The sequence below is a fragment of the Asparagus officinalis genome, chromosome 4 (assembly GCF_001876935.1).
Source record: "Asparagus officinalis chromosome 4, Aspof.V1, whole genome shotgun sequence".
Taxonomy (NCBI): domain Eukaryota; kingdom Viridiplantae; phylum Streptophyta; class Magnoliopsida; order Asparagales; family Asparagaceae; genus Asparagus; species Asparagus officinalis.
This window is the reverse complement of record NC_033797.1, coordinates 40360660-40373819: the sequence shown is the minus strand read 5'-3', so window position 1 is coordinate 40373819 and position 13160 is coordinate 40360660. Positions and strand designations below refer to the sequence as shown.

The 13160-nt window shown below is 37.3% G+C and overlaps 1 protein-coding gene across 1 annotated transcript in view; it reads left to right on the top strand.

The window, feature by feature from the left end:
• The window catches only part of LOC109837260 (probable serine/threonine-protein kinase sky1), a 10693-nt gene extending 9734 nt beyond the window's left edge, over positions 1 to 959 (top strand). The window contains exons 4-5 of the mRNA XM_020405426.1: positions 114 to 432; positions 667 to 959. Coding sequence (XP_020261015.1) covers positions 114 to 432; positions 667 to 673 — 326 coding nt within the window. The 3' untranslated portion in view covers positions 674 to 959. The remainder of the gene's footprint in view (positions 1 to 113; positions 433 to 666) is intronic.

Genomic DNA, 13160 nt, shown 5'->3' with positions numbered 1-13160 from the left:
CCCCCCCCCCCCCACCCCTCCCTTTAATTCTACTTACTCATATACAACCCCCTTTTAATTCTACTTACTCATATACAACCATCTGATAGTAACTCCTATTCCCTTGAGAACTCAGGTTGCTATATCAGGATGTCGATCAAAGGACTACTTTGACAGGTACGGAGATCTGAAAAGAATCCGAAGGCTTAAATACTGGCCCATGGATCGCCTCCTCGTTGACAAGTACAAATTCCCTGAAGCCGAAGCTAAGGAGTTTTCACAGTTTCTCTGCCCTCTCCTTGATTTCGCCCCTGAGAAACGGCCAACAGCAGCACAGTGCCTCCAACATCCTTGGCTCAAAACCAAAGACCTAAACCCCCCAAGTGAACGTAAAGCAGTTGGTATAGGAAAATTGGAGACTGGAATGAGCAAGCTTCAAGTTAATTCGGGCAGGTGAGCCCCCTTCGAAATTCTTTTAAACCACTAATAAAGAGTTGTGATTGGAGTAAGAAGCATCGATATAGTATGAATGGGCGCTAATTGATCCCCCCAAGTCATGCAAGATCATCTAATCTTTGTTATAGATGTCTTGCAACGGAGTGTCAGGAAATTTTTTAGGTAATACATCTGTTGATATTATTGATGTTGTATGATTATATAAATATGTTTTTTGTGCTGGTTGAAAAGATTCTGACATCAAGGAGACCACGGAGGTTCCAGTGAGGGTTTTAGCTTGTGAGCTGGGGCTTTTTTGGAGGATCCGCCTGTGTGGTGACGAGAAGCTTTTGTGGAAATGTGGGGTTGTGTGAGTTGTATAACTTACATATATACAAATATTGGATTCATTTATTTGTTTGTGTATCTAATTAAAGAAGGGTTTCTTCCACTGTAAAACAGTTGAAAATTGTATCAGGCCAAACTTATAAAGGCACGCGTTGCCTGTTTCATGGAAGATTTATCTTTTAATAATGGTTTCTTTCTTTTAAAATCTGAAATCACAGAAAAATTTGTGGATAAATTGGCTTACGAGAGGCAGGGAGGTTGCATGTATGAAGCTGTATCGGTGTGCAAGGGTCTGGAGTTCTTATATTAAAAACCTACGTCAGTGTATGCTACACAATACATATTCATTGGAAAACCGTAGATTAGTGTATCTACTAACTTGTGTCTTAGGGACGGTTTGAATAGGTCAAAAATATAGGAGAACCATTGGAACGGTGGTCCTGCGCTAATATTGGAAACCAGTTTCCACAAAATGTTTCTAATGCTTTAGGGTGTGCTTGGCGCCTCGTTGAAAATGAGCGACACTTAGCTTGGAATTGGTCCTGAATAGGACCTGTTTAGTTGTGGACATTCTCCCCCCTTAGTCCACAAGTAAACCGCTTTAAATCCGAAAAAATGGTCTGAAACAATCTGGGTCATTTCTAGCATATCGTTTGCCAATAAAAAAAACTCTCTGAAACTAGATCAGGTTTGAACATAACCCAGTTTTAGAAAGTTGTCAAACACACCCTTAGTTTGGCTGAGCCAAAGAAACTAGTAAACTATTTCCTTAGACACCAAATTTTTGAGAAATCCATTCTTGGGCTTTGGAATGCTCAGATTTAATATTTAAAATTCTAAGGGGATCTTGAGGAGTTGATGCCCGGGTTATCTTTTATATATATATATATATATACTTAAAGTGGAGATTTCTCACATTTTTTTGCTCTCATCTTAAACAAGACAAAAAAAATTAGAAAATCAATTCCCACTATGATTTAGGTGATACAAACAAGAGAAATGATATTCCAAGCAAACTATATACTGAGTTGGAAATCAATGTTTAAAATTGAAATACATTTCCTATATTTGTGGGGAAAGTATCTGCATAGCCCTCCATCCAAAAATTAAACTATCATTTGATATATTAAACTATCATTTGGTGTATCATTAGTGTAATATATACCAATACCCTTTGATATTTTCTTCTTACCACCACTCGTCCACTATGTCGATTTCACCAAAAGTAACCCAGCAATCCATAACTAGGGGGTGTCCAAATGCCTGACCCGGTGCCCAGCCCTAACCTAGCCTGGGGGTCCCGGCCCGGGTTTGGCCCGAAAAACCTCGGCCAAATCGGGTTCCACCATGGCAAATATCGTCGGCGGCCCGGCACCGGGCCCGGTCCGGCCGCGACAAGGAGAAACGCCGAGTCAGGATGGCGCCGGGCCGTTTAGGATGGCCAGGTCGGGTCGTAACGGCATTTGGACACCCCCAAAACGGTCACCGTTTGGTTGTTAAGGCCGGCCCGGTCGTAACGGCCTAAAACGGTTATATTTAGCCTTTTGATCAAAATACCCCCAAAACGGTCAAAAAAACGGCCAAAATTTGAGGTATTTTGGTCATTTATCTAGGGGGCAGCCTCTATAAATAGAGGGGGTTTTCATTTATTTTTCTCATTCAAAACTCATCTACTTCTCTCTAATACTCCCTAATACTCTCTTATACTCTCTAATACTCTCTTTTCCTCTATAATTCTTCAATCAAATGGCTTCCTCCTCTGATTATGAAGGGTAAAACCCAACTCCCAATCTTGAAATGAGTTCTCCTACTACAGGAGCTACAGCTACTCCTACTCCTACCGATGTTGATCCCGACTCCGGTGGTGACGATTCTATACCAAGAGCTTCTAAAAGGTCGAGATCCGATGTGTGGAATTTTTTCGAGAAGATAGACGTCACTAGGGATGAACACGGTAGGCTTCTCACCTAGAAGGCTAAGTGTGCGTTGTGCGGCCATATTTTCCAAGCTCATCATAAAAGCAACACCAACCACCTCAAACGCCATTTAGATAAATACAACAAAGGTCAGACGCCTCAAGATGATATCCGACAATCTTTACTCTCCTAATCCTCATCTTCTGGTAGTGTTAGTAGTTTGAATTATGACGCGGTCCGAGCCAGGAAATGCGCCATCAGGTTTATTATTCTTAAAAATATTTCTTTTTAAATTAGTAGAATATAATGAATTTAAATATATGTTTACAGATGGTTTTTATCCCGTATTTAAAAATTTTCTCATTAAACTTGTCAACGTGATATTTTTAAAATATTATCAGGAAGAACAAGCAAAAATAATTTCTTATTTTTTAAGTTTAAACTGTAAACTTTCTTTAACTTCTGATATTTGGACATCTAAAGCACAAACTGGTTATTTATGTATCACAACACACTGGATTGATGATAATTGGCAAATGTTTAAAAGAGTTATTTCTTTTATTGCATTTGAAAAGTCACATACTAGTATTAATATTACAAATTTAATAATTGAAGAACTTACAAAATTAGCAATAACAGAAAGAATATTTTCTCTTTTACTAGATAATGCAAGTAATAATAATGTAGTTGTTGATTATATCTTGATTATATCAAAACATCTTTGCTATTGTCATGTCATGGTGATATTTTTCATATTAGGTGTGTGTGTCATATTTTAAATTTAATTATTCAAAGTGCATTTGGTGAAATTAAATCCAAGATAGAAAAGGTTAGGACAATAGCTTATGCTCATAATGCTTCTAAGCAAAGAATTAAAAGATGGAAACAATTTTATAAAAGAAAAAAAAATTAAAACTCAGACTAATTCCAAAAGATGTTGGTCATAGGTAAAATTCTACCTATGCAATGTTAAGTGTAGTAATAGAATATAAAAAATTATAAATGATTTTATTGTTTTCTATACTTCTAGTTCTAGCTCTGGTAGTATGTATGGAATAACTGAGGATGAATGAACAATTATATATAATTTAAAAGAGATATTACAAGTTTTTTATGATGCTACTATGTTATTATCTGGATGTTACAATTAATTTAGCTGCCTTACAAGTTTTAAATATTTTAAAAAAATTAATAAATATCGTATGATAATTATTTTGGAAATATAATTTTTCAAATGGAAAGTAAATTTAATAAGTATTTTATGCATATTCCTATTTTTTGGGGTTCTTATTGATCTATGTTTGAAGGATATTGGCCTTCAAAGTTTGTTAAATTCTTTATATGGTAATATGATAATAGACACTGATGACAGTCAAACCGTTACTACTCTTACCCATCATAATACTATTAGAAATTATTTTTAAAAATTATATGATGAGTATGCAGCTAGATATGGTGTAACCATACATCAGTCTATAGCTTCTGCTTCTACGAGCTCAAGTCGGGGCAAAAGTGTGAGTTTTGATAGGGAATCAATGGTAGCTGAGCTAACTGGTGGATCTGGACTTGGATCATCAGCTAAGGTTTTTGAAATTGATCAATATTTAACTACATCTTTAGTTAAATGTTACAATAATACTTTAGATATTTTACAATGGTGAAAAGTATATGGAACAGTTTCATATCCTATACTTTCCATCATGGCTCGTGACTTACTAACAATGCAGATTTTCACGGTAGCTTTGAGAATCCGCCTTCAGCACAGCAAGACGTTTGATCGACGATCACATGACATCGTAAGATCCGTATACCGTACAGGCGGTAATGTGCCTACAAGATTGGTGGAGGTACAAGAAGAGAACGTAAGACATCAATCGGATAGCTGATATTGAAGATAAATTTAAAGAGTTAGGACTAGCAGATAGATATAAAGAATAGACATGATTCATCAAATTGTAATTTTTATTTTTTAGCTGAAAATTTGTGATAAATAATTTTGAAAATAGTTACAAATGATAGTGATATAGATGAGTTGGTGCCAACCTAGTTGAGAGGTATTCATCTATTGTGATGCGACAAATTCCAAAATAAATTTATAATTGTAGATGATCAAGCGATTATTAATAAAGAAGTTATTTTTATCATTTTAATTTTTATAATTTTTTTGTATTTATAAATTATGTAATTATAATTGATTAGTAATATGATTGTTTTTATAAAAAAATTTGATTATTTTTTGGATATATATTTTTGAAAATTTAAAGAAAAAAATAAAAAAAATAAAAAAATGGGTCGACCCGATGCCCGACGCGGTCAGGTCCGAGCTCCGGTTTTGCTGGGCCCGGGCCCGATTTTCGCCGGCCCGTTTGGACAGGGCTATCCACAACATCAACAACCCAACTTTGTTGCCTTTGCCGATAATGCCCAGCTCTCTTTTAAAACCAAATTGCTCTTTACCCACAATTCTCCCAGCCACGTACCTAACAGAAATTAACAGCTAACTCTTTCTAATTTCATTAAGCTGTAGACCTAGCTAGCGGCCCTATGAACCCATCAATTGCTTTCATCTTAAATTTACAAGCGCAAAGGTGTGAATGGACGTGAAACGGGCTAGGAATCTCTCCTGTTTTGGCAATGAATGCATTTGTCAACTCCCTCTCTCAGTCCCTTGACATGAGCGAGCCTCTTCCATTAGTTATAATCGTAGAGAAAGCTATACAATGTAAAATCATTGCGTTGCCTTTTTCAAGCTTACAGAGCCAAATGCGGCGGTGAACTTGGGCTTTGGGGTGGACAAAATTAATACTGCTTGCTTTGCGACTTTAGCATGACCTTGTTTAAAGGAGCCATGTTCAGATGGACATGGTCCTTTCTTATTCACATGCAAGTATGCCTCTAGCTCCCATTATTTTAATTTAACTCCGTTGATTTGAAAAGAACACGGTGATCATGATTACAGCTCGAGAAGTTCAGATTTAAGAAGATATCAAGAAGAGTACGTACGCGCGTGCGTCAACATTTTTCAGGAGTTATGATTTAATCACCCGTCACCGTATTTATTTAGAAGGTTTATGTACAAATTTCTAATTTGTTCTCATTCTTCATCCGATCGTGTACGTACCCTCTTCTTTGTATAGATATTAGTTAATTTTTATTATCGATAAATCTCAGGCTCCAATCTCTTTTTCTTTAACGACCTTGTTTTACCAGAAGAATTAAAACTTAAGGATTATGTACTTCTGAAAGTGGACTGTATTTAGTAACCAAGGCAAGGTGCTTATGGATATTATTAATTAGTAAAATCGGCAAAGAATATACATGCAGTAGGAGATAGTCAGATAGATAAAAGGAGAACTAAAATAGGGGGAAAAAGATCGAAGATGAGAGTATTATCAATGTTAATTAGGTTACTTCTTTTGGAGAGAAAATGTTAAATCTTATAATATTTTTGTGTTTTGACAATGGCTGATAAAACAATCTCTGGTTTATATTTTTGGAGAGAATATTACCTACGTCAGGGCGATAGGCGGGTCCTTAATCTTCTAGGACAGTGTTTACACGACTGCTCCCGATCAGCCCATATTTTCTTGTTACTTTTATTTCAGATTTGGCATGCTATAATTTAATTTTGTTTGTTTTATCTAACATGTTCGACCAAAAATTTGGCATTTGGTATGGATTACAAATTTTGGGATAAAAATTAAATTTTTTTTTTTGTGTTTTGGGATTTCATATTTGGTGTTTGTTTAAAAAAAAAATTGGAATGTTGAATCTCCAAAAATGTAAAAAGTATCCAATTTTTAGAATTTGTCATATCCTCTCAATTGGAGAGGATTTGGCAAATCTCATAAATGAATATGCTCGCATCTCTTTTTGCACCTTTGTGTTTTTTTTTTTTGGAGGTAACCTTACCAATGTAAGTGTATTCACATTTTCTTCTTTTTAAGAATTTGTTGTCTTATAATTTGGGTTTGAACCAAAAAAGATATTACAAATTTTAGGATTTATTTTCCTATAATAATAGTAAACCAGATAAAATATTTAGTAATCTCAACGCATGTATAAAACCCTATTGACTTAAAATTCTTCATGAGATTACAAATATTATAATTCTGGCATTTGAGCCAAACACTCCCTTATTATATAAGTCTGATTTAACTGAACTTGCGTATCTTTTAGCTTCTTCTTTGTGTATTTCACATTATACATGAAGACGGATCCATCGAAGATTTCTGCTGCATTATTGGGTGTCGCAATTATACATGCAGTACACATATACGAGCTAAAAGAGTAATTCCGGTACAATCGTTCGAATGATTCTGTTCATACTTCAGGCTACTAGCTGTGATCCAGTTCACTCACCCACATAATGGGGAAGCAATGATAATGACTGTTGTTGAACATGTCAATATCATCATTTTTACGAACTCTCATGTCCCTGCTTTTGGATGATGCCCTGGCTCCTCAACAACACCAAGCACTTGAACAGAAGCTCCAATGCGAAATTAAAGCACGAGTGAATGACTCTGACTCGCCATTATTTGCCCCAGTTGGGGCCCGCCGCGCGTGGATAAAAAAGTGATTAAAAAAATTCTGTAGAGGCCCCAGTATATAAATTCATATAGAGAGACAGAACTAAATATCTAGGGAAAATTGCTTAAAGGTCCTAAATTTTAATTTTTAATGTGTCCCAGTCCTCCTAACTTTCAACAATGTATTGTAGCCCCATTTTTTTGAAAAAATTGTGCCCAAGCCCCTCTCCCCGAGTTCCGATGCAAACTCCATCCAAAATCTCGATTTTACCCTCCTCCTCCTTCAGTCCTCCTCTACCGCCTCCCCCACCTCCCTCCCCGCTCCATCACGGAGGCCTTCCCAAAGCATCGTTGCCTTCGCCTCCCCTACCACCTCCCTTCCCCGCGTTCATGGCGTGCCCCCACTGCCCACGCCCTACAGTCCCTCCCTCTCTCGCCGCCCTCTGACGGCTCCGTTGCACCTCTCCTTAGACCTCCCTCCTCCTCCAATCCTCATCTGTCCCCTCCCCCACCTCCCTCCTCCGTTCCGCCGCCAGCGCCGTCCCGAGGAACTTCGCGTGGGCGGCGGCGGTCATGATTATCATGTTAACATGTTAACTCTTACAGTTAACATGTTAACTATTAATAATTAACATGTTATCTGTAAGAGTTAACATGTTAACTGTAAGAGTTAACATCCACTGACATGAGAAAGATGAGGGTAAATTTGGGATTTAAGCCAGCTAGCATGTCTAATCATGAGCTGACATATCTAATCATCCGCTGGCATGAGCTGGAATCATGATGGAGGGGCCTGGAAATAAATTTTTCAAAAAGAAGGAGCTGCAATACATTAAAAAAATATGGGGGCTGGGACACATTAAAAGTTAGAATTTGGGGCCTTGACACAATTTTCCCAAATATCTAACTTATTATAAATTTTTCTGGAATACAAAACTATAACCCTTAATTCTTATCATAACAATTTTGATGTAACAGTTAGAAACTTTAAGAGGGCACGGTTTCTTTACATTCTTGATTGTAGAGAGTCTCTATAATTGATTACATGAGTTAATAGTATAGATTGATTCAGTATGTCTTATAATTAAAACATTTTCTTATATAATTGAAATAAAAAATAGCATTCATGCGGTCCATAGAGTGAAGAGATGTCATTGGTGATGGTAAGGACTCTCTACAACAAAAGATATAGAGGATCTCTACTCACCCCCTTTAAGATTGTATCAAAGCAACCTAGTTTAAATCTTGCCTATTATAAACTTTCTAAGTAAATTTTTAAATATTGATATTGTTTAGTCCAAATTTCTGGTCTAAAAGGATCCTCAACTTGTGAAGACATATTATTAAAATATAGCACTATAACTCTCACCACAACTTTGGAGTTTTGATATAATCGTTAGGGATTTTAAGAAATCGTGATGTACATATTATTATAAACTCTGTTTATTAGTCAAATAGAACTATTATCAATGCAATTTTTCATATTTTTAAAAGCATATATGGTAAACCTAGGGCAAAAATTAGAATGTTTTCTCTTCTAATTTTTTGTAAAAATATTGTATTTAAAAAAGACTACTTAATTAGTAAGGTAATATTTTTCCTTTTAAAAAAATAAGATAATATAAGTTGACCTAGGCTGCTAACTAATAATATCTCACATGTGGGTAATATTAGACCGAACCTAAATTTTGATTCTCATTCTCGCATTGAAAATCATGTCACTAGATGCAGGGCCGGTTCTGAGATTTTAGGGGCCCTGTCCGAAAAGTAAACACATGGTCATTCTCTATATACAAAATATCAACAAATTTCAATTTGAATCCCTAAAATGCCAGGGAACAAAATGTTACTGATCAGACATTAAAATCAACAAAATGTTACCCAATAATCGTATTAAACCCTCATTGAATCCAAAATCTGATGTTCCATTCTAAAAAGAATAAATCAACAAAATTAATGCCAACACTATAATCCAATAGGACCCTTGTACAACAATATACAGCCCCAGGGAGTTAATGGAATGTTAAGCAGAAATGTAAATTATTGAATAATTGTTCTTTTTATACCAGAGAAATTAAAAAAATTATAACTATCCCGCAAATTATCAGGCAAAAACATACGAAACCACAAGATTGCAATAAACCTAAAGGAATTGAACAATTTTTCAGAAAGTTATGGCCCCATATGAACTGATTCAAGAAAACAGATGGCCCTTAACAATCAAATCTAGGGAATGGGGCTTCAATTCCCAATCGAAACATCACACTGTTATTTCTCAGAACTTCATAATGCAATTAATTAACAGTAATTATAATATTCTACAAGGACTAAAAAAAATTGATGCTCCTAAAATTCTCTTCAGAAAAAAATCTCCAAATCAAGCAACTAGAATCAAAACGTACATAAACAAAATTCTCAATCCCAAAGTTTCAAGATTTTATCACAACATGAGTGGGCGGGGCGCGGTCACGGGGGTGACCCATCGAAGTAACATATAATCTACGGGTTCTTCAGCCTGAGAAGGCCGGTCCGAGCTAGGGGAAACCGATGAACGAGGAAACAAATGTCGCAGAGATTCGAAATGAAAACAACATAATTCCGACATTGGAAAGAAAGACTGGGAGAAATAAATGCAACTAATTAGACGAAGAATTAAACGAAAAAGGTTCGTGCTTTATGAGCGTTGTGATGGTCGTTGATCTCTCGGTAACTGAGCCCTGAGGTTCGAGTTTTTTTTTATACAATTGCGTCGGCCGTCGGCGTCGAGAAGGAGGGAGGGACTAAGGGAGGGTCTTTTGACGGGGATCGTCGGCGGTAAGAGCTAGAAGGGACGAGATTGCGAGAGAAGTGAGGAATCTGGTCCTAAGGTGAAGAGAGGGTGGACGGTTTGCGAGAGAGAGGGTGCAGGGTTCCAAGAGAGTCCAGAGGGTTCCTTTTGTTGGGGCGGAATATATATATTAGATAATATAATATATAATATATATATATATATATATATATATATTATATATATATATACTATATATATATAATTTTTTAAATTTGGGGGCGCCCGGTCTTGGCGGGGGCCCTGTGCGGCGCTTCCGAACGGCTCGCACATGCCGGCAGAGCCTGGCGGGGGGCCTGACTAGATGTAATGTAATACACATAAGCAACCAAGAAGCAGTAGTTTCAATGATTCTATTTCTTTTAAATCATGTATAAAGGGAGGAAATTTAAGCAATTTTATAAAAAATCTAAAACTTTGATTTTGACAACATTTATGAGTAAAATATGTTGAAATCCTTCAAATTACTTATAGATAGTTGGCGTGTAGGAGCTCATATCTAATGCATTTTCAATTTTGAAATCTAACTTTTAAATTTGGATTGATAGTGACCACATAAATACTATTGTTAGTAGAATAACTCAACTCAATTAATATTAGTTTTGTAAGGATAATAATATTATTTAAGAGGAATAAGATTGTAATTACCTCAATGGAGGCATATATGTGAAGCAAGTAGAACACTTCTTAAACAGGAGAAGAGTTTAATCCATAGAAGAACAATACACCTAAATTGGCAAAGCATCTAATCTAGTTAGCAGCTATTTAGTCAAATTGAGTCAAAAAAACAATGAATAAGTTGGTTTGGGATCCAAGATTATTATGCCCCTTGGATTAGCGTTGCGATCAAGGATGTTGGTTAATATTATATAATTAAATTGTGCAGGAGGGGAGTGCTATATTTGTCGGTGTGATTTAGTTGCATATTTTTATTCTCAAGTAGAGCCTAACTCAAAATCAATCAAATAATTATGAACTTAATGAAGATTGATGGGTCAGTCTTTGTCAAATTTTAAGAGGGAGTGACGACAAGTTCTTGCTTTCGGTCTAAGTGATCACAGGTGTGTTCCCTACATCAAGTCCAATCTTTATCCGTGATGGGGGGAAGAGAGCTCTAATACGAATATACGATGCAAACATTTATGTTCATCCACCTTAATAAAGCTTAATAAGATTAATAAAGCTTATTTATGTTCATTCACCTTACTAAGAAAATGAGTGTTGCTACTGTTAGGGATTCGAAATAATCAAATCGAACCCTTGCCCTTCCGGACCTTGTGTTGAAAGTAGGAAAGTATGAAAAATTCACCACAAATAAAGATCAAAACTTGTAGAAACAATAAAGGAGACGAACACACAAATTTAACGAGGTTCGGCAACGTGCCTACGTTCTCGGGAGCCACACCACACAATTCTTTTATTAATTGAAGAAGAAATACAAGCTCTCAAACTAGGGTTTTATCTCTCTGAGATTCTCTCTCTTTTTCTGCGTCAAAAGCTCTCTTTTTCGTGTTCTTCTAAACCCTAAAACGTTTAGGTATATATATAGAATCCCAAAAGATATAGAATCCAAAATAGATTAGGAAACTGTCAAACTGCGTCGCGGTCGATCGTGACGGTCGACCGTGCAAGTATCGCGGTCGACCGCACACCAATCGTGGTCGACCGTATCAAAAACCCGAGACCAAAAATCCTACAGGGTTGGCGCGGTTGACCGCCTTCGGATCCAGCTCCTCCTGAGCTCCTGTGCACGTTCGCGGTCGACCGTCGCAGACTCCCGATCGACCGTAGATCTGTCTGGCAGTTTTTCTTCATCGTTTTGATTCCAGCTTGGCTTCAAACTTTGGGTCTACACTTTAGACTAACAATCTCCCACTTGGAGACCAAAGTTCCATCAACGAGCTTACCCGAAATCTCTCCTTGTTCGCATGTATCTTCTCCCCCCGGAAAAATCATTTCTTCAATCAACAATAACCCGGCGATCGCGCTGATCCTCGTAGTGTGGCTCCGCCTTCGTCTTCTACTCGTGAAGGCCAATTGAAGTTGCGCACAACTCCAGATCCTCGTAGTGTGGCTCCGCCTTCGTCTTCTACTCGTGAAGGCCAATTGAAGTTGCGCACAACTCCAGTTTCTCAATGGTGACTGCCTTCGTCAACATGTCCGCCGGATTTTAACTTCCCAATATCTTCATTAAATGCAACTTTCCGTCTTCAACTAGCGAGCGTATAAAATGGTATTTTACGTCGATGTGCTTCGTTCTGGCATGATATACTGGATTCTTAGTAAGATATATAGCGCTCTGGCTATTACAATAAAGAACTCATCTCCCTTGCTTCAGATCCAATTCTTCTAAGCACCCGTTCAACCAGATCATCTCCTTGCTTGCTTCAGTCACCGTGATATACTCAGCCTTGGTTGTAGATAAAGTCATAATCTTCTGCAGACGTGAGACCCAGCTCACTGCTGTCAACGCTAAGGTATAAATATACCCGGTGGTGCTTCGCCTCGTATCATGATCACCGGCGAAGTCTGCATCCACGTATCCCTGCAGCACCAACTCCTTCCTCCTGAAACATAGTGGTTTATTTGTTGTTCCCCTTAAGTACCGCAATATCCACTTCACGGCCTCCCAATGTTGCTTCTCTGAATTGCTTACAAACCTGCTCATAACTCTCACTGCATGGGCGATGTCTGGTCTCGTGCAAACCATCGCGTACATGAGACTCCTAATGGCCGAAGAATATGACACTCTACTCATATGCTCTCTATCTGCATCTGTCTTAGGCGATTCCTCCTCGGATAGCTTGAACTGACTTCCAAGATGTGTGCTAACAACTTTAGCATTCTGCATGTTGAACCTCTGAAGTACATTCTCAATGTATTCAGCTTGGCTAACTTTAGCATTCTGCATGTTGAACCTCTGAAGTACATTCTCAATGTATTCAGCTTGGCTCAATCTCAACGTCCCTTCAGCTTCATCCCTACTGATTCGCATCCCTAGAATCTGCTTCGCTGCACCCAGATCGTTCATTGCAAATTCCTTTGCTAGCTGCTTCTTCAAACTATTTATATCTTCTAAACACCGTCCTGTTACCAACATGTCATCAACATATAATAACAAGA